Source organism: Oncorhynchus keta, chromosome 28 (assembly GCF_023373465.1).
Source record: "Oncorhynchus keta strain PuntledgeMale-10-30-2019 chromosome 28, Oket_V2, whole genome shotgun sequence".
Taxonomy (NCBI): domain Eukaryota; kingdom Metazoa; phylum Chordata; class Actinopteri; order Salmoniformes; family Salmonidae; genus Oncorhynchus; species Oncorhynchus keta.
The window spans coordinates 25,789,989-25,812,262 of NC_068448.1; the positions used below are offsets into that span (position 1 = coordinate 25,789,989).

Consider the following 22,274-nt stretch of genomic DNA (forward strand, 5'->3'; position numbering starts at 1 on the left):
TTCTACATGGTACTCAAAAGGGTTCTTCAAAGGGTTCTCCTATGGGGACAACCGATGAACCCTTTTAGGTTCTGGATAGCACCTTTTTTTCCCCTAAAAGTGTATGGGGTCCGCTCCACAGACCCCCCCAGTCTGACTGAGATCAGTACCTATCCTTAGTGCCTTTCTACTTCTACACTCATTTAACTGTGGCCTTTAGCATCGAGTCAACATCCACCTAGACTAGAAAGATATATATTCCACACCATGTTCTCTAACAGACAGATCTACAGTATCATGAAATCTAGATTCAGAAAATAATATTTTCACATTATATCCCCTACACTCAGATTCAAAGATTAAGTTATTTTTCAAATACTGTACATTCTCCATCAACCACACGGTTGCATGGTTCCAATTTTTGGAAGTAAACATTGCGTAAGAAGATCATGTACATTCATTCCACATCTCTTTCAAAGCGGTGTACATTGTAAGCAGGGCTACAGGGAGTCTAGACTTAGTGCCTCCTCTCTCCTGTCAGTTGGAGAGCAGCGTTAGATTTAAGGCTTAGCAGAGAGCTTGGTAAACTAAACAGAGGGGAGAGGACACAGATCAATCACTGCAAACATCACACATCCACATCTGTAGGTGTTTGTGAGTGTGCATGTTACGTATCCACTCTAGTAGGACCTCAGCCATGTATTTAGTCTTGTTAATGATAAACACGTTCACTGTGTTTGCCACGCTGCTCTGCCGACAGTGACGCACAGCATTGTTTTATTTTTCCAGAATGAAATTCATCTGGCTTGAACAGTCTTCATAACCTGCAGCCAATTTATCATGTCGTATTACAGTAATGAATGTGAAGGGCTTGGACTGTTTTTGTTCATGGAACTCTGCTCTCTAGTTTGATCCACAAGACTGCAGACTAATTAGTCAAACTGACCCAGTCAACAGTTTACTAACAATTAGCTAATCATCCCCTCTACTATCAGCTCTCCACAGTGTGAGACGGGCAGTGCCACAAGAGACACGTTAATCCATGTCCCCCTGGTTCACCTTTCCCCCTGGAGAAGAAATTGAATTAGGGTGAAATCCATCCCCTTGTGTGTGCAGTCAGACTGGGGAAAGACTACTGCCTGTTGTGGCCCAGCAGCAAAGGCTAAACAGGGAGTACTGGGGGAGCTACTGTTATCACAAGATATGATTTGTGTGTGTGCATTCCTAGCAGTGAAACAGTGATGTTGGTATACAGTAGGACAAACAGCAGGGCTAAACATCTCTTATCTTTACCATTGTTGTTTTGTATATCATTGTTTGCAGTCGAGGCATAGTTTGTTTCCCATGTGGATGTCATTCTTTTTTCCCTTTTAAATGATTTTTGCATCTGTGTGTTGCCTCCTGATATAGTGTTTCCTGCCATTGTCTTTAGTAGACTGCCTCCGGCCCTCTCCGAACAGTGCAGGTCCCTCCTACCTTAACCCCCCTCGCCGCAGCTCCGCTCTCTCACTCACTCACACACACACACACACACACCGCTACACACATCGCTACCCACACTCTAATCCTCTCTTTCTCTTCCTCTACTATCCGCTTCAGCTTCTGAGGCAACTCTGACATACGCTGCCCCAGAGTCAGCAATAAGGGAGGGGGGCAACTGCGTACAGGCTGGGCATACGTGTGACTGTGTGTGAGAGTCCACTAGTCAGCTCAGAGTGGTTCATCTCTTTCTCCCACTTCCTCACTCTCTCCCTCTGTGCCTTTTGTTCCCGCCCCTCACTTTCTCCCTGCTAGCCTGGATAGAGGGAGCTGACCTGCATGCTGTGGACTGGATATGGCGTAGAGACACCCTGACGCTAACCGAACTGGATGTTCACCCTACGAGCTGGTAAGAGCCTGCTTCAGCTCTACTCTAACTGTGATAGTATGCACTGGGAAAAAAGGATTGCAAAAGGGTTCTTCGGCTGTCCTCCTTTTTGGATTCCATGTAGAATCCTCTGTGGAAAGGGTTCTATATGGAACACAAAAGGGTTCTACCTGCAACCAAAAAAAGGTTCTTCAAAGGTTCTTCTCCTATGGGGACAGCCGAAGAACCCTTTAAGGTTCTAGATAGCACCTTTTTTCCCCCCACGGTTGTGGAAGGAGAAAGTCTCTATGTAGAAATGCCTTATTTAACTGGCTGTTAATATAACAAGTCACTGGTGTAATAACTTTGTTCTATGTAAAGTTTCGTTTTTTAAAGTTTGTGCTTTAGATATGAACTTAGTACCCAGTAAAAGTGCTCTCTCACTCTATAATTCTCGCCCTTTCCCTGGCTTCTTTCCCTCTCTTCTCTTCTCCCCCGGCTCATTATGCATCCCCCTGCTCATGTTACCGGCTTCCTCCTGTGGTTTTCAGCACAGGTTTCTCCTCTGCTCTGAGTGTGCTCCCACGCTCCCTCAAAGAAAGGAAGGAAAACAATGAGAAGCGTTTGCGGAGCCACAAGATGGAGCTGCTTTAATTTGGCCTGTGTCTTTAATAGAGTGGAACATTTAAGTGTGGCTTTTTTTGTTGCGTGTTTTGTTGTTTTTGGAATAACGTTTTCTTTTTTGGGCAGAGGGGTGAGAAAATTGGAAACAGACCCACCCGCACTAGTGAGTCACCCCGCATTTGTGGAGTGTTAACTTTAAGAGGGCAGAGAAATTGTCAAAGAGAGGACCTGCTAAAGGCAGAGGGAATTTGTTTTTGGTTATTCTGTTGATGTCACTTAATCCCCTTAGTTTACTTAGGAACCGGAGAGGAGGGTGCTCTGGCCTCTGCCATGGGCTTTTCTGAAAGGGAGGGAGTGGCTTGTGTTCATCTGGGACAATCCTAAGTGCTGATTGCTGAGACCTTCCTCACCCTGCTCCCAAACACTGTTTCCCTTTGCATACACAACTGTTGGAGGAGTAGCAGAGTTAACTTGACTATGCGTAGGCTGGGAGAAGTCGATGCGTAGCCGCTGACGGTGTCCTGCATGTTATCACAATAACACCAGGGGTTTGTTATGGCGATACATACAGTATTTAACCACCTTGTCACTACAAACTCAAAATCGATCACAATGAACCGCATGCAGATTTGTTTTACGTTCATATACTGTACAAACAGACAATCTCAAAGAATGCTTTCTAGCCTTTGTCTTCTCCCTCAATCTGACTGTCGCTGTCTGTCACTCATCTCTTCCTCCCTGCTGGGAGGGCAGCCTGTGTAGTCAGTGATAAGGGGCAACAGCAGTAGCCCTTCCTGTCCTGGCAGGAAGTGTTGATTTCCACTCCAGTCTCTGGGCAACCCTGTGCTGCGTCCACTGGGAACCCTCTTCCACTCTCAGCATGTGAACAGCTCGCAACACACATGGATAGGCAAGCACACTCACCCACACACAATTATTTTGATCAGAGTGGCTGTGATTTAATGCCCTACCGAGTAACACCTCTTTCAGACTGGAGGTAGCATAGTGGTGTGGAGGGTGCACAGTGGCTGCGTGTGCTGGGTCTGAGCTGTGTCTATAGCTGTAGGTCAGGAAGGGTTAAGGGGTCACATGGAGCCCAGGAGCAGGAGTTCAGAGCAGGATATCCTGTCAGGATATGGTTCTCTCTCCCCTCTATTCCCAGGCACGGAGGGCTGTGTTGGAGCTTGGAGTCAAAGCTGAGAGTGAAGGCAGGGGGCAGGATGGGTATTGGTCTGGTGTAAAATGTCACTCACGTCTCAAAACACATGGAGCGACACGGAAAGTTTGCACGTTGCCATCCAAGGGTTGTGTATCTATGGCAAACTTGTTTGGTGTATTTGATGTTGGACGATAGACAATGGTAGGCCTGATTTGTGCCTAGTGAATCAATATGGAAGTTGGGAAATTATAGCCAACCTGTTGTTTTGTTGCGTTTGGTATTCCAGAGATGTTCTTATCCCTGTGGAGTCCACATGAAGTCTTTAAGTGAAGAGGTGATTCAGATGAAGGGGTTGAGAGTAATGAGGTGGAGTTAGAGGGGTCATGGAGAAGATGAAGCCACAGGGCAGCAAATGGTCCAGAGGAGACAGATAAAACAGTGGAGTGATTTCCTACCTGACTGCCTGCCCCCCTCTGGTGATAGAGTGTAACTACAGATGCTGAACTTCAGGCCTCATAACAAACAGTTTTGATCTTTACATTCAGAAAGTATTTTAACTTAGTACTCGTGTGACATTTTATATAATTCTAGGTACATACAGTTATCACATACAAGGACAAGATAGGCAACCGTTTCCTTGGCATCATACAAGTAACCGATGCAAAGAGAGACAAAGGAAAGACAACAGGAGAGAGAGTGACAGGCTGTTTTTGGATTTCCGTTTCCAACACTCACCTCCTTTGTCTTGTTATTGTTGCGATATGAAATCTCATTCTGAATGTCGTTACAGATATTGTGGTGCCCCTCTGGGATTCCCCCTGGGCTATTTTGTTTTCTCGTACCATATTGATATTGTCTACAAAAACAAATGCATGAAATCAGTGTCAAGTTCCATTTGAGTAGGAGATTTACTTTGCTTTACTTTTTTTTTTTCATGACAACAGTTGAGGTTGATAACTATTCTAGAGAGACCGCCGCGTGGGCTGCTGGTGGGGTACTGAGTGTGAACAGAGCTGCTGATAATGTCGAGGATGAGCTGCTGTAACCGAGACGTTCCAGTTGGGCCTCTGACACAGCCGTATGTTTCAGACGCTCGCTCTCACACACCCGCCCACCACGTTAGTGAATGAATGGACACTAAAAAACATGGAAAATGTGTTTATGCGTGTCCCTGTGAATTTGTGTGTATGAAGTATCTGTGTATAAAGTAGATGTACGTGTGACAGATAAGCGAGGGCCAACTGACATACAGTATGCTCACCATCATGCTCCTAATTGGTGTCCACTACAGTTAGTAATGTATGTGTACAGGGATGTTTTGGTTTCTGTACTGTAAGATGAAGGGATACTACTGTAAATAAACCTGATGGAACTTTGCCTCGGTGACAGGATTATACCAAACTGGTTCCAGTTCGACTGTTTCTTCATGTAGCCATATAACAGAGAACAGAGTGCATCGTTTTACTACAAACAGTGTGCACAGTAGTTTTACCATATTGTGCAGAACCACACACAGGGTTAAGAGGAGAGTATTATATTTGTTTTATCATAAAACCAAAGAAGACCCCCAAAAATTGCCTATTCTTAACCGACTGAGCACTTTTCTCATTTAATAATATAATAATAATAATATAAAACTTGTAACGTGATTTCCACCAAGGTGCTAAGTGCTTGTCAGAGAGTTGAGATTATTTTTCAGGCTTTACTGTTGTACAGAATGTGCTTTAGTCTTGCAGCAGCATTGGAATATTGGCTTGGTGTAGATGTGGAATGACTCACAATCCTGTACTGTAAACCCAGACCACACCCTCCCTCACTGCTGCTCCCTGCTTTTACAAAGCTAGCACACCCTGTTATCCAATTTCTGTCAACCTCTTTCAAACACACACACACACACACAGTACACACAGACATGCGACTCCACCCTTCTCTAAACTTCCACTGATCTCATTCTCAAAAAAAACTGTCCTGCAAAAAGTCCCTTCTCTCTCGCTCTCAAAATACTCTTAGTGTTATAACTGTATGACTGCTTCCATAACTCCTTATCCAATATTCATCACATTCCTGCTGGCTTCTTAAAGAGAAGGACCTGCTGGCCACTGGGACCTCACAGCAGACGCACTACTCCCTCCTCTCCCTTTCCAGCTTTTAGTTTTTTTCTCTCACACTGCAGTAACAAAGTAGAAGCCTATCAATTGACATACACTGAGTGTACAAAACATTAAGGATATCTGCTCTTTCCTTGACATGACTGACCAGGTGCAACTCAATCTTAGGAAGGTGTCCTTAATGTTTTGTAAGTGTATATTTCTCTGTTTCACTCTCCCACGGGCTAGTGTTTCTGTTCAAGGATATTTACCAGGAGGATTTCTGCATAAAGTCACTACACTACTGATACTATTCACACCATTGTGTATTGTGTTTTATATTGGTGAACTATGAGTCATACTCCACAGATTTAAAATGATCTCATTTATATACATTCAAGTAAATGCAGAGTGCTGAATTTTCACAAGCACACAAATGCATACTGTCCACACATGTAGCTAACATAAAGCCCAACAGTGCCTTGATCTAAACAGCCTCATGAATCTAAACAGCTGGTCCACAGAACTCTAATGTAGTTACATCTGTTTCTATATTGAATTAAAATGCTTGTAATTACCAACTTGCTGCTTTAGGAGGACTTTTAAACACAGAACAGAAGTGATTCTCTTTTAAACACAGAACAGAAGTGATTCTCTTTTAAACACAGAACAGAAGTGATTCTCTTTTAAACACAGAACAGAAGTGATTCTCTTTTAAACACAGAACAGAAGTGATTCTCTTTTAAGCACAGAACAGAAGTGATTCTCTTTTAAACACAGAACAGAAGTGATTCTCTTTTAAGCACAGAACAGAAGTGATTCTCTTTTAAGCACAGAACAGAAGTGATTCTCTTTTAAACACAGAACAGAAGTGATTCTCTTTTAAACACAGAACAGAAGTGATTCTCTTTTAAACACAGAACAGAAGTGATTCTCTTTTAAGCACAGAACAGAAGTGATTCTCTTTTAAGCACAGAACAGAAGTGATTCTCTTTTAAGCACAGAACAGAAGTGATTCTCTTTTAAGCACAGAACAGAAGTGATTCTCTTTTAAACACAGAACAGAAGTGATTATCTTTTAAGCACAGAACAAAAGTGATTCTCTTTTAAGCACAGAACAGAAGTGATTCTCTTTTAAGCACCGAACAGAAGTGATTCTCTTTTAAGCACAGAACAGAAGTGATTCTCTTTTAAGCACAGAACAGAAGTTATTCTCTTTTAAGCACAGAACAGAAGTGATTCTCTTTTAAGCACAGAACAGAAGTGATTATCTTTTAAACACAGAACAGAAGTGATTATCTTTTAAACACAGAACAGAAGTGATTCTCTTTTAAGCACAGAACAGAAGTGATTCTCTTTTAAGCACAGAACAGAAGTGATTCTCTTTTAAGCACAGAACAGAAGTTATTCTCTTTTAAGCACAGAACAGAAGTGATTCTCTTTTAAGCACAGAACAGAAGTGATTCTCTTTTAAGCACAGAACAGAAGTGATTCTCTTTTAAGCACAGAACAGAAGTGATTCTCTTTTAAGCACAGAACAGAAGTTATTCTCTTTTAAGCACAGAACAGAAGTGATTCTCTTTTAAGCACAGAACAGAAGTTATTCTCTTTTAAGCACAGAACAGAAGTGATTCTCTTTTAAGCACAGAACAGAAGTGATTATCTTTTAAACACAGAACAGAAGTGATTCTCTTTTAAGCACAGAACAGAAGTGATTCTCTTTTAAGCACAGAACAGAAGTGATTCTCTTTTAAACACAGAACAGAAGTGATTCTCTTTTAAGCACAGAACAAAAGTGATTCTCTTTTAAGCACAGAACAGAAGTGATTCTCTTTTAAGCACAGAACAGAAGTGATTCTCTTTTAAGCACAGAACAGAAGTGATTCTCTTTTAAGCACAGAACAGAAGTGATTCTCTTTTAAACACAGAACAGAAGTGATTATCTTTTAAGCACAGAACAAAAGTGATTCTCTTTTAAGCACAGAACAGAAGTGATTATCTTTTAAGCACAGAACAGAAGTGATTCTCTTTTAAGCACAGAACAGAAGTGGTTCTCTTTTAAGCACAGAACAGAAGTGATTCTCTTTTAAGCACAGAACAAAAGTGATTCTCTTTTAAGCACAGAACAGAAGTGATTCTCTTTTAAGCACAGAACAGAAGTGATTCTCTTTTAAGCACAGAACAGAAGTGATTCTCTTTTAAGCACAGAACAGAAGTTATTCTCTTTTAAGCACAGAACAGAAGTGATTCTCTTTTAAGCACAGAACAGAAGTGATTATCTTTTAAACACAGAACAGAAGTGATTATCTTTTAAACACAGAACAGAAGTGATTCTCTTTTAAGCACAGAACAGAAGTGATTCTCTTTTAAGCACAGAACAGAAGTGATTCTCTTTTAAGCACAGAACAGAAGTTATTCTCTTTTAAGCACAGAACAGAAGTGATTCTCTTTTAAGCACAGAACAGAAGTGATTCTCTTTTAAGCACAGAACAGAAGTGATTCTCTTTTAAGCACAGAACAGAAGTGATTCTCTTTTAAGCACAGAACAGAAGTGATTCTCTTTTAAGCACAGAACAGAAGTGATTCTCTTTTAAGCACAGAACAGAAGTTATTCTCTTTTAAGCACAGAACAGAAGTGATTCTCTTTTAAGCACAGAACAGAAGTGATTATCTTTTAAACACAGAACAGAAGTGATTCTCTTTTAAGCACAGAACAGAAGTGATTCTCTTTTAAGCACAGAACAGAAGTGATTCTCTTTTAAACACAGAACAGAAGTGATTCTCTTTTAAGCACAGAACAAAAGTGATTCTCTTTTAAGCACAGAACAGAAGTGATTATCTTTTAAGCACAGAACAGAAGTGATTCTCTTTTAAGCACAGAACAGAAGTGATTCTCTTTTAAGCACAGAACAGAAGTGATTCTCTTTTAAGCACAGAACAGAAGTGATTCTCTTTTAAGCACAGAACAGAAGTGATTCTCTTTTAAGCACAGAACAGAAGTGATTCTCTTTTAAGCACAGAACAGAAGTTATTCTCTTTTAAGCACAGAACAGAAGTGATTCTCTTTTAAGCACAGAACAGAAGTGATTATCTTTTAAACACAGAACAGAAGTGATTCTCTTTTAAGCACAGAACAGAAGTGATTCTCTTTTAAGCACAGAACAGAAGTGATTCTCTTTTAAACACAGAACAGAAGTGATTCTCTTTTAAGCACAGAACAAAAGTGATTCTCTTTTAAGCACAGAACAGAAGTGATTCTCTTTTAAGCACAGAACAGAAGTGATTCTCTTTTAAACACAGAACAGAAGTGATTCTCTTTTAAGCACAGAACAAAAGTGATTCTCTTTTAAGCACAGAACAGAAGTGATTATCTTTTAAGCACAGAACAGAAGTGATTCTCTTTTAAGCACAGAACAGAAGTGATTCTCTTTTAAGCACAGAACAGAAGTGATTCTCTTTTAAGCACAGAACAGAAGTGATTCTCTTTTAAGCACAGAACAGAAGTGATTCTCTTTTAAGCACAGAACAGAAGTGATTCTCTTTTAAGCACAGAACAGAAGTGATTCTCTTTTAAGCACAGAACAGAAGTGATTCTCTTTTAAGCACAGAACAGAAGTGATTATCTTTTAAACACAGAACAGAAGTGATTCTCTTTTAAGCACAGAACAGAAGTGATTCTCTTTTAAGCACAGAACAGAAGTGATTCTCTTTTAAACACAGAACAGAAGTGATTCTCTTTTAAGCACAGAACAAAAGTGATTCTCTTTTAAGCACAGAACAGAAGTGATTATCTTTTAAGCACAGAACAGAAGTGATTCTCTTTTAAGCACAGAACAGAAGTGATTCTCTTTTAAGCACAGAACAGAAGTGATTCTCTTTTAAGCACAGAACAGAAGTGATTCTCTTTTAAGCACAGAACAGAAGTGATTTCTCTTTTAAGCACAGAACAGAAGTGATTCTCTTTTAAGCACAGAACAGAAGTGATTCTCTTTTAAGCACAGAACAGAAGTGATTCTCTTTTAAGCACAGAACAGAAGTGATTATCTTTTAAACACAGAACAGAAGTGATTCTCTTTTAAGCACAGAACAGAAGTGATTCTCTTTTAAGCACAGAACAGAAGTGATTCTCTTTTAAGCACAGAACAGAAGTGATTCTCTTTTAAGCACAGAACAGAAGTGATTCTCTTTTAAGCACAGAACAGAAGTGATTCTCTTTTAAGCACAGAACAGAAGTGATTCTCTTTTAAGCACAGAACAGAAGTGATTCTCTTTTAAGCACAGAACAGAAGTGATTCTCTTTTAAGCACAGAACAGAAGTGATTCTCTTTTAAGCACAGAACAGAAGTGATTCTCTTTTAAGCACAGAACAGAAGTGATTCTCTTTTAAGCACAGAACAGAAGTGATTCTCTTTTAAGCACAGAACAGAAGTGATTCTCTTTTAAGCACAGAACAGAAGTGATTCTCTTTTAAGCACAGAACAGAAGTGATTCTCTTTTAAGCACAGAACAGAAGTGATTCTCTTTTAAGCACATAACAGAAGTGATTCTCATTTAAACACAGAACAGAAGTGATTCTCATTTAAACACAGAACAGAAGTGATTCTCATTTAAACACAGAACAGAAGTGATTCTCATTTAAACACAGAACAGAAGTGATTCTCATTTAAACACAGAACAGAAGTGATTCTCATTTAAACACAGAACAGAAGTGATTCTCATTTAAACACAGAACAGAAGTGATTCTCATTTAAACACAGAACAGAAGTGATTCACGGCAGGAAAACATATTTCACACAAATATAGATGAAAATTCACAAATGTAAATTCTAAAAATCTCTATTCAGGAAGAAACCCATTCACAACCATGCCTATATTTAGATAGTGAGAAAACAACATCTGTATTATTTGTTAAACCATATACACTTAGACGCTGAATTAGTGTGGATATCTCTTATCTTGATCATTTGTTCAGTGGTGATGGAGTAGGCCTATAAGGCATCATTTATACAACATAATGTTAAATTGTGTGTGTAAAGATCAGTTGAGAGGCAGGGTGTTACATGAGTTGTGGTAAGCTCAGGCTGTCGGCCTGACATTTTACACTAAACAACAACCACCACTGTTGGCAACCTCTGGTCTCCCGGTAGCTGAATGCCACATCGAATCGGATTAAACTTCCTAAATGGATGGCTTTATAGCTATGCTACCCCTTCCCTGGTCATCTTGATCAGACATTGTACTAGACATCAGAAAAACTAAAAGTCCCTGTTTGTAAATGAGTGTGTGCGTGTGTTTCTGTGTGTTGGAGACAAGAGTGTAGAGTAGATGTATTGAGGCCAGGGCAGGCAGAGAGAGATGTAATCGGATATAGTTGTTTCATATGACCGGGTTTGCAGGCTGGCTGGCATTCAAGGGCCAAGAGGTTTCACTAAAGGTCACAATGACAAAGACACACTGTGCTTGTGTTGTGTGTGCCTGACTGACTGAACGCTGACATACACTTCTGTATACTGTATGTGTATGAAGGCACACTACCGGTCAAAAGTTTGAGAACACCTACTCATTCAAGGGTTTTTCTTTATTTTTACTATTTTCTACATTGTAGAGTAATAGTGAAGAGATCAAAACTGTGAAATAACACATATGGAATCATATAGTAACCAAAAAAAGTGTTAAACAAATAAAAATATATTTTATATTTGAGATTCTTCAAATAGCTGCCCTTTGCCTTGACAGCTTTTCACACTCTTGGCTTTCTTTCAAGGTAGTCACCTGGAAGCATTTCAATTAACAGGTGTCCCTTGTTAAAAGTGAATTTGTGGAATTTATTTCCTTCTTAATGCGTTTGAGCCAATCAGTTGTGTTGTGACAAGGTAGTGGGATATACAGAAGATAGCCCTATTTGGTAAAAGACCAAGTCCATATTATGGCAAGAACAGCTCAAATAAGCAAAGAGAAACAGTCCATCATTACTTTAAGACATGAAGGTCAGTCAATTTGGAAAAAAAGGTTTCTTCAAGTGCAGTATTAAAAATCATCGAGCGCTATGATGAAACTGGCTCTCAAGTGATAATGGCGCTGGAGAAGAAGGCAGAGGTTTTACGTGTCCCCAACCGATTGTTTTTTTGTTTGTTTATTTACATTTTTTGTAACTGATTTTTTTAAAACGTATTTTGTACATAATGTTGCCGTTACCGTCTTTTATGACCGAAAATAACTTCTGGACATCACGACTGCGATTACTAACCATGGACTGGCAGAATCCTTTTTTCCTTTAACGTGCCCGACGTGAACGATATACTGCTTTCTCGGGAACGAGAGGAGGTGGAGAAAAGGGGCCAAAGGGCAGGCTGCCTTCCGAGAATTCCTAGGCGATCGAATAAACCCCCACTTCCTTCCATTCTGCTAGCTAACATGCAATCTTTGGAGAATAAAATAGATGACTTACGGGCAAGATTAAACTACCAACGGGACATTCGAAATGGCAATATCTTATGCTTCACGGAGTCGTGGCTGAACGACAACACTATTATACGCTGTACCGGCAGGTTGAACAGCGACGTCTGGTGAGAGAAGGGGTGGCGGTCTATGTATTTTTGTAAATAACAGCTGGTGCACGATATCTAAGGAAGTCTCGAGCTATTGCTCGCCTGAGATAGAGTATCTCCTGATAAGCTGTAGACCACACTATCTACTTAGAGAGTTTATCTGTCTTTGTCGTAGCTGTTTATATACCACCACAGTCAGAGGCTGGCACTAAGACAGCACTGAATGAGTTGTATTCTGCCATAAGAAAATGCTCACCCAGAGGCGGCGCTCCTAGTAGCCGGAGACTTTAATGTAGAGAAACTTAAATCCGTTTTACCAAATTTCTATCAGCATGTAAATGTGCAACCAGAGGGGGAAAAAAACTCTAGACCACCTTTACTCCACACACAGAGACGCATACAAAGCTTTCCCTCACCCTCCATTTGGCAAATTTGACCATAATTATATCCTCCTGATTCCTGCTTACAAGCTAAAATTAACTGGATCAATAAAAAAGTGGTCAGATGAAGCAAATGCTAAGCTACAAGACTGTTTTGCACAGACTGGAATATATTCCGGGATTCCTCCGATGGCTTTGAGGAGTACACCACATCAGTCATTGACTTCATCAATAAGTGCATCAATGACGACGTCCCCACAGCGACTGTACGTACCCCAACCAGAAGCCATGGATTACAGGCAACATCCACACTGAGCTAAAGGCTAGAGCTGCCTCTTTCAAGGAGCAGGACTTTAACCCAGAAGTTTATAAGAAATCCCATCAAACAGGAAAAGCTTCAATACAGGACTAAGATAGAACCGGTGTAGTGCGATTCAGATGCTCGTCGGATGTAGCAGGGCTTGCAAACCATTACAGATTACAAAGGGAAGCACAGCCGAGAGCTGACATGTGACACGAGCCTACCAGACGATCTAAACTACTTCTATGCTCGCTTCGAGGCAAATGGCACTGAAATATGCATGAGAGCACCAGCTGTTCCGGGAGACTGTGTGATCACGGTCTCCGCAGCCGATGTGAGTAAGACCTTTAAACAGGTCAACATTCTCAAGGCCGCAGGGCCAGACAGATTACCAGGACGTATACTGTGAGCATGCGCTGACCAACTGGCAAGTGTCTTCACTGACATTTCCAACCTCTCCCTGTCCGAGTGTAATACCAACATGTTTTAAGCAGACCACCATAGTGCCTGTGCCCAAGAACGCTAAGGTAACCTGCCTAAATGACTACCGACCCGTAGCACTCGCATCTGTAGCCATGAAGTGCTTTGAAAGGCTGGTCATGGCTCACATCAACACAATTATCCCAGAAACCCTAGACCCACTCCAATTTGCATACTGCCCCAACAGATCCACAGATGATGCAAAGCTTTCATCAAGGCAAAGGGTGGCTATTTGAAGAATTTCAAATATAAAATATATTTTGATTTAACACTTTTTTGATGATGATTCCATATGTGTTGTGTCATAGTTTTGATGTCTTCACTATTATTCTATAATGTAGAAAATAGTAAAAATAAAGAAAAACCCTTGAATGAGTAGGTGTTCTAAAACTTTGGACCAGTAGTGTATGTCGGGAGGTTAAGGTTCTATCTGCATTTTTGTCAATGTAATTATTGACGTAGCCTTGTTCTGTTCAATGTTCTCTACCTATATATTTCTCTAAATACCACAATTCAAATTGCTGACACCATTCAAACCAATGAGGGTTCGGAACTTTGAAGCCAGTTATCCCAGGATCATCTTTTTGCAGATAGAACCTATTATATTTTTGATCCCAGTGCCATTGATTTCTGTGTAGTTGTTTTTGTTCAGTTTTAGCATGGTTTCTATCCCTTTTCGACTCACATGATTGACTTTTATTTAAATTAACACATCAGACATGTCATTATCAGGAACTACATTTCAGCAAAAAGACATAGCCTAACAGTTGACTGCGCTGTTGCTGCCATTCTGAGAAGTGGGGCTGACAAAGACGATCTTAGCTGAATCTAAATTTGACCTTGTATTTCATTGAGGGACATTATTTAGAGTGTGCGTGTGTGTGTGTGTCTGCCTGCCTACTCAGAGACAATAACCAGTACTGAAGGTTTAGGCTAGAGGCTGCGCTCAGTGTTTACTCTAACCCGTGTGCCGCATGGTGCCACAGCATGGAGCTTGGTGTCCCAGGGGCCCAGCTGAGCCTTGCCTGGTACCCAGACAATGGCTGCCTTCATCCTGGCTTCCTCCTCCCTCCATCCCTGTCTGCCTCCATCCTCTCTGGACCACCTTGTGATCTGGGGCAGAGGTTACCAGGTCTGATCCTGAAAGGCCTAAAATAATATCTGTATCTAGTTAAATGACTTGGAATATACAGAAAAGTACATCTTGCCTATTCTAATGTAACTTATTGGAAGCCCACGATCTTGCCGTGGAACTTGGTTTGGGAAATGTATTTGAGAGTACTCATCTTGCATCTTTTTGGAAGCTTTGACTTATTTTGTGTAGTGATTTGACATTTAAAACTGTGTGAGAGAGTGAATCCTTGTCCGGTTGTGTAATTGTGCAGGTGGGAGTTAACTACGCACATGTAGAACACAGCTGACCACATCCTGTACATATAGAACTAACATAGAGGCCTCTTCCTCTCAAATTAACTGACATCTGAAAAATGCTAAGAATATTACAAAAAATACATTTCAACATGTTTTCACAGTGTCCTCTCTGAGTCTAGCTTCTGTTTGGACATTTTGGATCAATTTGATTCAATTAAATTCTTGGAAGTCCTATGAGTGTGTTGCATTGGCTTTCAAAGATTGTCATCAAAAATTAGGCACTGCTTCATCTGGGGAAAATAAAATATTTTAGCATCAGTCTAGAGAAACAGATTGACTGCTGTCTTTTCCATTTGGGTGTTACATACAGCGAGGTTCACGTTGGCCAGCGCCTTGCTTCCTGTGAACCTAAGCTTGTGCCTGTGTTTGATCATATGTGTGTGCAGTGGCCGTCGGTGCCGGTTAAGATGAGGGTGGACGGTTTTCTTCATTTCGGAGCGTGGCCTTATTTCTATTACAGCATTTGGATTCACACAGCTCAATGTAACATCAATAGGTTTAGGCCAGGGTTTTCCAACCCTGTCCCTGGAGAGCTTACCTTCCTGTAGGTTTTCACTCCAACCCCAGTTGTAACTAAGATGATTCAGCTTATCAACCAGCTGATTATTAGAATCGGGTGTGCTAGATTGGGGTTGGAACAAAAACCTACAGAACGGCAGCAGGGCTAGAGAGCCCTGGTTTAGGCTACTACATGATACTTGATTTTTCCCTAGACCCACCATGAGCTTGCTACAACCTAGCCAACGAATTATGGTTTACAATGTAGTTGCACAGGTCATGAACACTTTTAGGAATTAAGGTGACAGACTGACATTCAATAACACCTTGCACACTCTTGCCTGCATCTAGCTGATCTACAGGTGTAATCATTAGTCCAACAATTGCAAACAAGAGTTGCTATTGGACAAATTCAGGTAGGTTTATCCACATTTGCTTCTGTTTAAGAATTGTTTATTTTTTAACAGGAATGGCAGATTGAATACATCCCTGATCACCCGCAAACACAGTTCACTTTCATAGCAGCCACATAAACAGCATGATCACTTTGCTCATTGTATAACTCCTTCTCGCATCTACGCACTTTCCTCCTCTCACCTTTTCCCTTGGCTTACACAACACAACAGTGACCAGGGGGAAAGAAACGTTCCAAGCCAAACCTTCATACCATAACCGCTACACACAGCCTACATTGTTACCACCATATTAGCTAACGTCCTAGTCAACATAGCTACTAGAACTAACGTGTTAGTAAACCCACTCCAATCATGCAGTTTAGCAGTCAACTACTCACCACATTTTATGCACTGCAGTGCTAAGCTAGCTGTAACTTATGCTTTCAGTACTAGATTCATTCTTTGATCTGTGATTGTTTGGACAACGTGTCAGTTCATGCTGCAACAGCTCTGATAGGTTGGAGGACATCCTCCGGATGTTGTCATAATTACATTGTAAGTCTATAGAAGGGCGTGAGAACCATGAGCCTCCTAGGTTTTGTATTGAAGTCAAGGTACCCAGAGGAGGACTGAAGCTAGCTGTCCTCTGGCTACACCATGGAGCTACCCTACAGAGTGCTGTTGAGGCTACTGTAGGATTCATTGCAAAACAGTGTGTTTTGAATGAATTATTTGGTGATGTGATTATATGTATTATAGTTTAATCTAACCCTAACTTTAATGTTTCACTATTTTTATCTTTATGAAATTCACTGAGGAGGATGGTTCTCCCCTTCCTCCTCTGAGGAGCCTACACTGGTGTGTGTATCTTGCTGTGGGCTGCTAGACTGCTGTGCCGTTTCACTGTCATACAGGCTGTGTTCTTGTTATTTTCAGCTCATACCGGATGTGATTCAGATTGGGGAATTGTGTAATTGACAAGACAAACCACACAAACGCACACATACATAAACACCCACACTTTGGGAGGATTTCTGGTAAGGGTGCTGGGCTCCCCCTGGGCGTATGCATTTAAAGGTGAGTATGGGCTAGGTTTAGTTTTTGGTGTGCATTGAACGGTTTGTTTTACTGGTGGGCTTGGAAACTGGATCACAGATGCTGAGTGGAAATAAAAGCAGTGCTCAAGCTGGGAAAACAGCCTTTGAAAGATTAACTAAACTCTTTCATCTCATTGAGCACTTTGTCATTTCCTGTCCTCAAAACACACAACGTCACTGTCATTACTATTATACAAAGCATCGGGGTCACAGGAAGAGGCAGTGGGAGGCCTGTGCATCATGTGATAGATAAAGGGACGTGTATGGGTTACCTTGTCTGAGAAATACACAGGAAGCCCTTGGTAACTATTCCTTCCTCTTCCAAGAAACATTCATCTATGATGTGACTCATAACAGGGGGAGAAAGGTATTGATCAAGGAGCACCATTTCCTAGAAGGCTATGCACTCATTAAGACATTTTGTAGAATTCATCTGTGAAATTAAAGTTGTTCAGATAAAGCTGACAAACATGACGTTTTCACTTTAGTCTTTTCTCAGAGTTTCATATTTCCCTGCTATGCTGCCTGCCACATGAGCCAATAACTACTTGAGCATTTGTAAACACTTTATCATACTGTGCAGTTTACTTGATTGTGGTCATGCATGTACAAATGTAGCTTTAACCATACATGAAAATGCTACTTTGAGAAACATTTTGGAAGAGTGGATCTGCGTTATTACACAAGTTGTAACATGTTTATAGTAGTGTTGTCCAGAAAGTGCAAGTAAAGGACTGTCGTAACAGTTATTCTGTTCCAATAAACAGCTGTTGCTTATGTCAGCAGGTGGAGCTGTAGAAGCCATCTGACAACAAACTGTGAACAAAGTTTCAGACACTGATAAGTAGTGGTTCGGATTGGCTACATAGTGTACCAATAGAAAGCTCATATGCGGAAACAATGGTAGAGAGAAGTCGTGTGACGCTATTTTTGGTGCTACCCGCTTAGACTTCTATTTTCGTCTTCTTCAGGGGCTGGACATACCAAGTTGCTTGCGATAACTAATTATTTCTCCCTCACTTGTAGCCTACTGACGAATCTCATCCTTGGCCACCGGTCTCTTTCCCTGTATGTTACTCGACAGTCATTTCACAAATAGGCTTCACAGGACTAGTAACAGACGACATTGGCTTTTTGGAGGAATATTTATAATGTGGATTTAGAACCTGTTGCGTTGTTGTGACATTCTTACAAGGTAACACATTTTCTTTCATGTGCATACCAGATAATTGTTCTGTGTTATACAGTATTGCAGCAGTAGGCTAACCTACCTACCTACCCGATGAAACTAACTGACATAGTGTAGCCTATTATTGGTACGTGCAGTTAGGTCTGTCATTCTACAAATAGGCTACATTTGGAAACATAAGTCGATTTCAAAGGGGCTACAACCATCGTATCCTGGTGGGATGTCTTTTAAACGCTGCCCTCTGTAAGCAGATGTTCAGGGCAGCAGTTTTTTCCAGAGTGAGAGACCGCATTCCATTGCTAAATTGTTACACATTTCTCGGGAAAATCTATTACAATTTGTAGGTTATTTGTTTTAAAACAGACTACACTTTTCATATACTTGAAGTTAGCTATCATTTAGGGGGCATGGATAATTAATTGCTGGTGGTTGTGAGTAATAAACGATATCTCCCCGTCTGCAGATGGAATCACTGCGTCGGGACCTACGGTAGACAAAGCCCGACGGGACAGCTTTTTATCAAGTGTCAGGTAGCCCCCCTTGTCCCTTGAACCGCGCACTAACAAATATGTAACTACTCATTGCCACATATTACCTCACTGTCTTCAGAATAGTAGACTTACAAATATGATAGCTTTTTCCTCCAGAATGAGCCATACATTTAGATAGGCTACATCTGTTTGCATATTAGTCATCCCCAACCAACTATTCACGGTTGTTTGAACAGGTCTCAAAAGTAATGCCGTTTTCAGAAACTAGCCCATCCATGCACTGGCAAATATCGAAATATCGAGAAGAAACATTTTGTTGTGGTATATGCTGCTAATGAACATGTTTATTTTTTTTTCATGATTAGTCACTACCATGATTCTCTAGATATATTTACTTTTACAGCAACACAGAAGCGAGAGCATGCAAGCACACCACAAGACTACAGTAGGGTGACACTGGCTAGGGGATCCTATGTTCTTATGTTCTCACACCACAAGACTACAGTAGGGTGACACTGGCTAGGGGATCCTATGTTCTTATGTTCTCACACCACAAGACTACAGTAGGGTGACACTGGCTAGGGGATCCTATGTTCTTATGTTCTCACACCACAAGACTACAGTAGGGTGACACTGGCTAGGGGATCCTATGTTCTTATGTTCTCACACCACAAGACTACAGTAGGGTGACACTGGCTAGGGGATCCTATGTTCTTATGTTCTCACACCACAAGACTACAGTAGGGTGACACTGGCTAGGGGATCCTATGTTCTTATGTTCTCACACCACAAGACTACAGTAGGGTGACACTGGCTAGGGGATCCTATGTTCTTATGTTCTCACACCACAAGACTACAGTAGGGTGACACTGGCTAGGGGATCCTATGTTCTTATGTTCTCACACCACAAGACTACAGTAGGGTGACACTGGCTAGGGGATCCTATGTTCTTATGTTCTCACACCACAAGACTACAGTAGGGTGACACTGGCTAGGGGATCCTATGTTCTTATGTTCTCACACCACAAGACTACAGTAGGGTGACACTGGCTAGGGGATCCTATGTTCTTATGTTCTCACACCACAAGACTACAGTAGGGTGACACTGGCTAGGGGATCCTATGTTCTTATGTTCTCACACCACAAGACTACAGTAGGGTGACACTGGCTAGGGGATCCTATGTTCTTATGTTCTCACACCACAAGACTACAGTAGGGTGACACTGGCTAGGGGATCCTATGTTCTTATGTTCTCACACCACAAAGTACTACCAGAATAACAAAGTCAAAACAGTACATATGAAGAAGTAAAACATATACAGCATCTGTTTATTTTGTACTTTTAGAAAGGCTAATATGTGTGTGGAGTAGTTAGCACTGAGAGCTAAAGTCTGTGCATTAGATCTGAGTGATAGCCCAAGCTCTTGCTGTGCCAGGCACATGTTCCATCCATGCAAAAGAGGCCATCTTCCTGGAAAAACGGAGGGAGGTCATGTCCGAAGCTGCAGTGTCCCATTTCATGTGTCAGTCCGGGCCAACTGACACGGCCAATCTCTTTTGTGTCCCTCTAATCTGTCTAGGGTTGAAAAACGAGGGTGTATTAGGTGACCAGTAAACTACCATCATTTTGGTATCTTTCAAGGATTTTATGTCATCTATCACAAGACATCTAGTAACCCTTTTGGTACTTCCGATTATCACAGGTGTCTAATCATGTCTGGCCTTCTGTGTGGCCGTCTCACATTTGAAATAATGAAATAACATGATAAAAGAATTGAATGACAAAGCTGTTAAACATTATCCTCCACCTTAGTGAATACCATCGGTGTTTAATATGGTGTATTTATTTGACTATTTCAATATGTATTTGTTTTCAATGTTTTTGGCGTCAAACTGGTGGCAGTTGTGAAAAAAGACAATAGTTGGAAGAGTTGCAGAGTTAATTCAAATGGTTGTTAAGATGATTTTTCCATGAATTAGGCTATATTCTAATGAACCATGTGGTTTATCTACTATAAACCCATGGACACAAATACAATAAATGAAAACTAATTGAATACTTTTTTTTTTTATTAAAAAGTTATTCAAGTATAAATGACCAAAGTTACGACAGATTGCCATAGATTCTGTTAATTACCAAAATTACTGAAGATTTCGTTAACTTTGTTAAATGACCGGTAGCTTTACAACCTTCTAATCTGTCCCTATTCATCAGAACGCTCTGCCTCTCATTCTCCTGTAGCTGTTAATGCTGCTCCGATGAAACACAACAATCCCCCCTAATGAAGTGAAGTCAACGAGGTTATTAAAACTAGTCTGTGGTCAGTCAGTACCTTGTTGTGGTTGTTACTCAGCTCCTCCTGGTGTGATTCTACTGCCACAACGGGTTTTTGTAGAGGGAAGATAACCCACCACGGAAACATTATGAAGCTCAGCATCAGTTAAATATCTTTTCTAGTCATTTGGATTTGGATCGTGCCACCCTGTTCAGAGACTGGATCCAAGTACGTGTCTGTGGTTTGGTCTTTGCCTGGACGAGGTATCTGTTGCTTGTAAAACCACGTAGTGAAGGGTTGTGATTCCCGAGAGTGAAGAGGATGGGAACCTAATAAACAAAGTCTTACATTCCCTTAACATACCAGGAGAGGAGGAAAATGTAGAGTGATCACAATAGCAAGATTGTTTTGCAGGGAGCTGCAGTAAAGATCAAGTTTCTGGTTGAAACCAGGGTCAGCTGACTCCCTCCTTCCCTCCACGCCGTCGCTGCTGTCTTGAGAGAAAAAGCCCAGAGGGTTGAACTTAACTCTTTTAGTCTTAGTCAGGGAGCCGGAGACTTTAATTCCTGTCTTATTCCTACTGTATGTACGACACTACTGAAGTCGGACGGGTTGATCGTTCTCGGTGCCTTACATCCATGAAGTCATTTGATATGGTTAGAGTTTTATTATCCTTGTAGGGCCAGACCTTGTGATCTCTGGAACCAAACAATGTTGAACGTTAAATGTGGAGTCTGGACCCCTGAGCTAACGCAGGCCTGTAAATTCTGCTGTGTCAAATCAATTAGTCAGGGTTTAACCTGGTGACTTGCCCCTATTTAAGTTGTCCAGAATTTGCTTTAGTAATGGCAGCATATGCCTATAGCATTTGCCTCTGAGGCCAGTTGGACATGCTAGAAAGTTCAACTTCCAGCTCTGCACCAGGAGCTCTGTCTCTGTACTCAGGTAGTGGTGGTCTGGGCGCTGGTCTATTGGCTGTCAATGGTTTGTGCGGTGGCAGTCAGACTCATAGACCCATGACCGTGGGTGACTTGTACTGGTCTAGGATCAGATTGCCTGTTGTTGCCAGGCAGGTCATGTGATCTCCTTTAGTCTCCGGCGTCTGGCCTGTGTAATGCAGACCATGAGAAAAGAGCAAAGGCCATGGAGAGCTGCTTTCCCAGGATGCACTGTGGCTCTCCTTTCTGCCGTTGTCTGGTCGTCGGGTCAGATCAGTTCGTGTGAGGCTGTGCTATAACGACAAGCAGGGAATCATAGTCTCACCTGACTCTATCCTCCACATCATCCCTTCTCTTTATTTTCTCTTGCTTGACACCGCAATGTCGCCGATAGACAACATCCCATTTGCTTGACTAAAACATGGCTGTTCACAGAGCACCACTAGTCTATAACATGGCTTTCCTGTGGTAACTAAATGCCAGGAACCAGGAAAAGGAATCTACTTCTAGATGGGAGGCTTGTTTACGACTGGGTCTCTGATAACGACTGGGTTT

At 41.3% G+C, this 22,274-nt stretch overlaps 1 protein-coding gene across 6 annotated transcripts in view; it reads left to right on the plus strand.

Annotated features, from left to right (window-relative positions):
- Window positions 1-1,632: 1,632 nt before the first annotated feature.
- hdac7a (histone deacetylase 7a) overlaps window positions 1,633-22,274 on the plus strand; it is a 121,626-nt gene continuing 100,984 nt past the window's right edge. For 4 of the 6 annotated variants that reach the window (XM_052485209.1, XM_052485211.1, XM_052485210.1 and 1 more), the window contains exon 1: window positions 1,633-1,867. In XM_052485209.1, coding sequence (XP_052341169.1) covers window positions 1,849-1,867 — 19 coding nt within the window. In that variant the 5' untranslated portion in view covers window positions 1,633-1,848. Of the gene's footprint in view, window positions 1,868-17,740; window positions 18,021-18,477; window positions 18,545-22,274 lie in introns of those variants that run through there. The other 2 variants (XM_052485213.1, XM_052485214.1) reach the window with 2 other exon arrangements.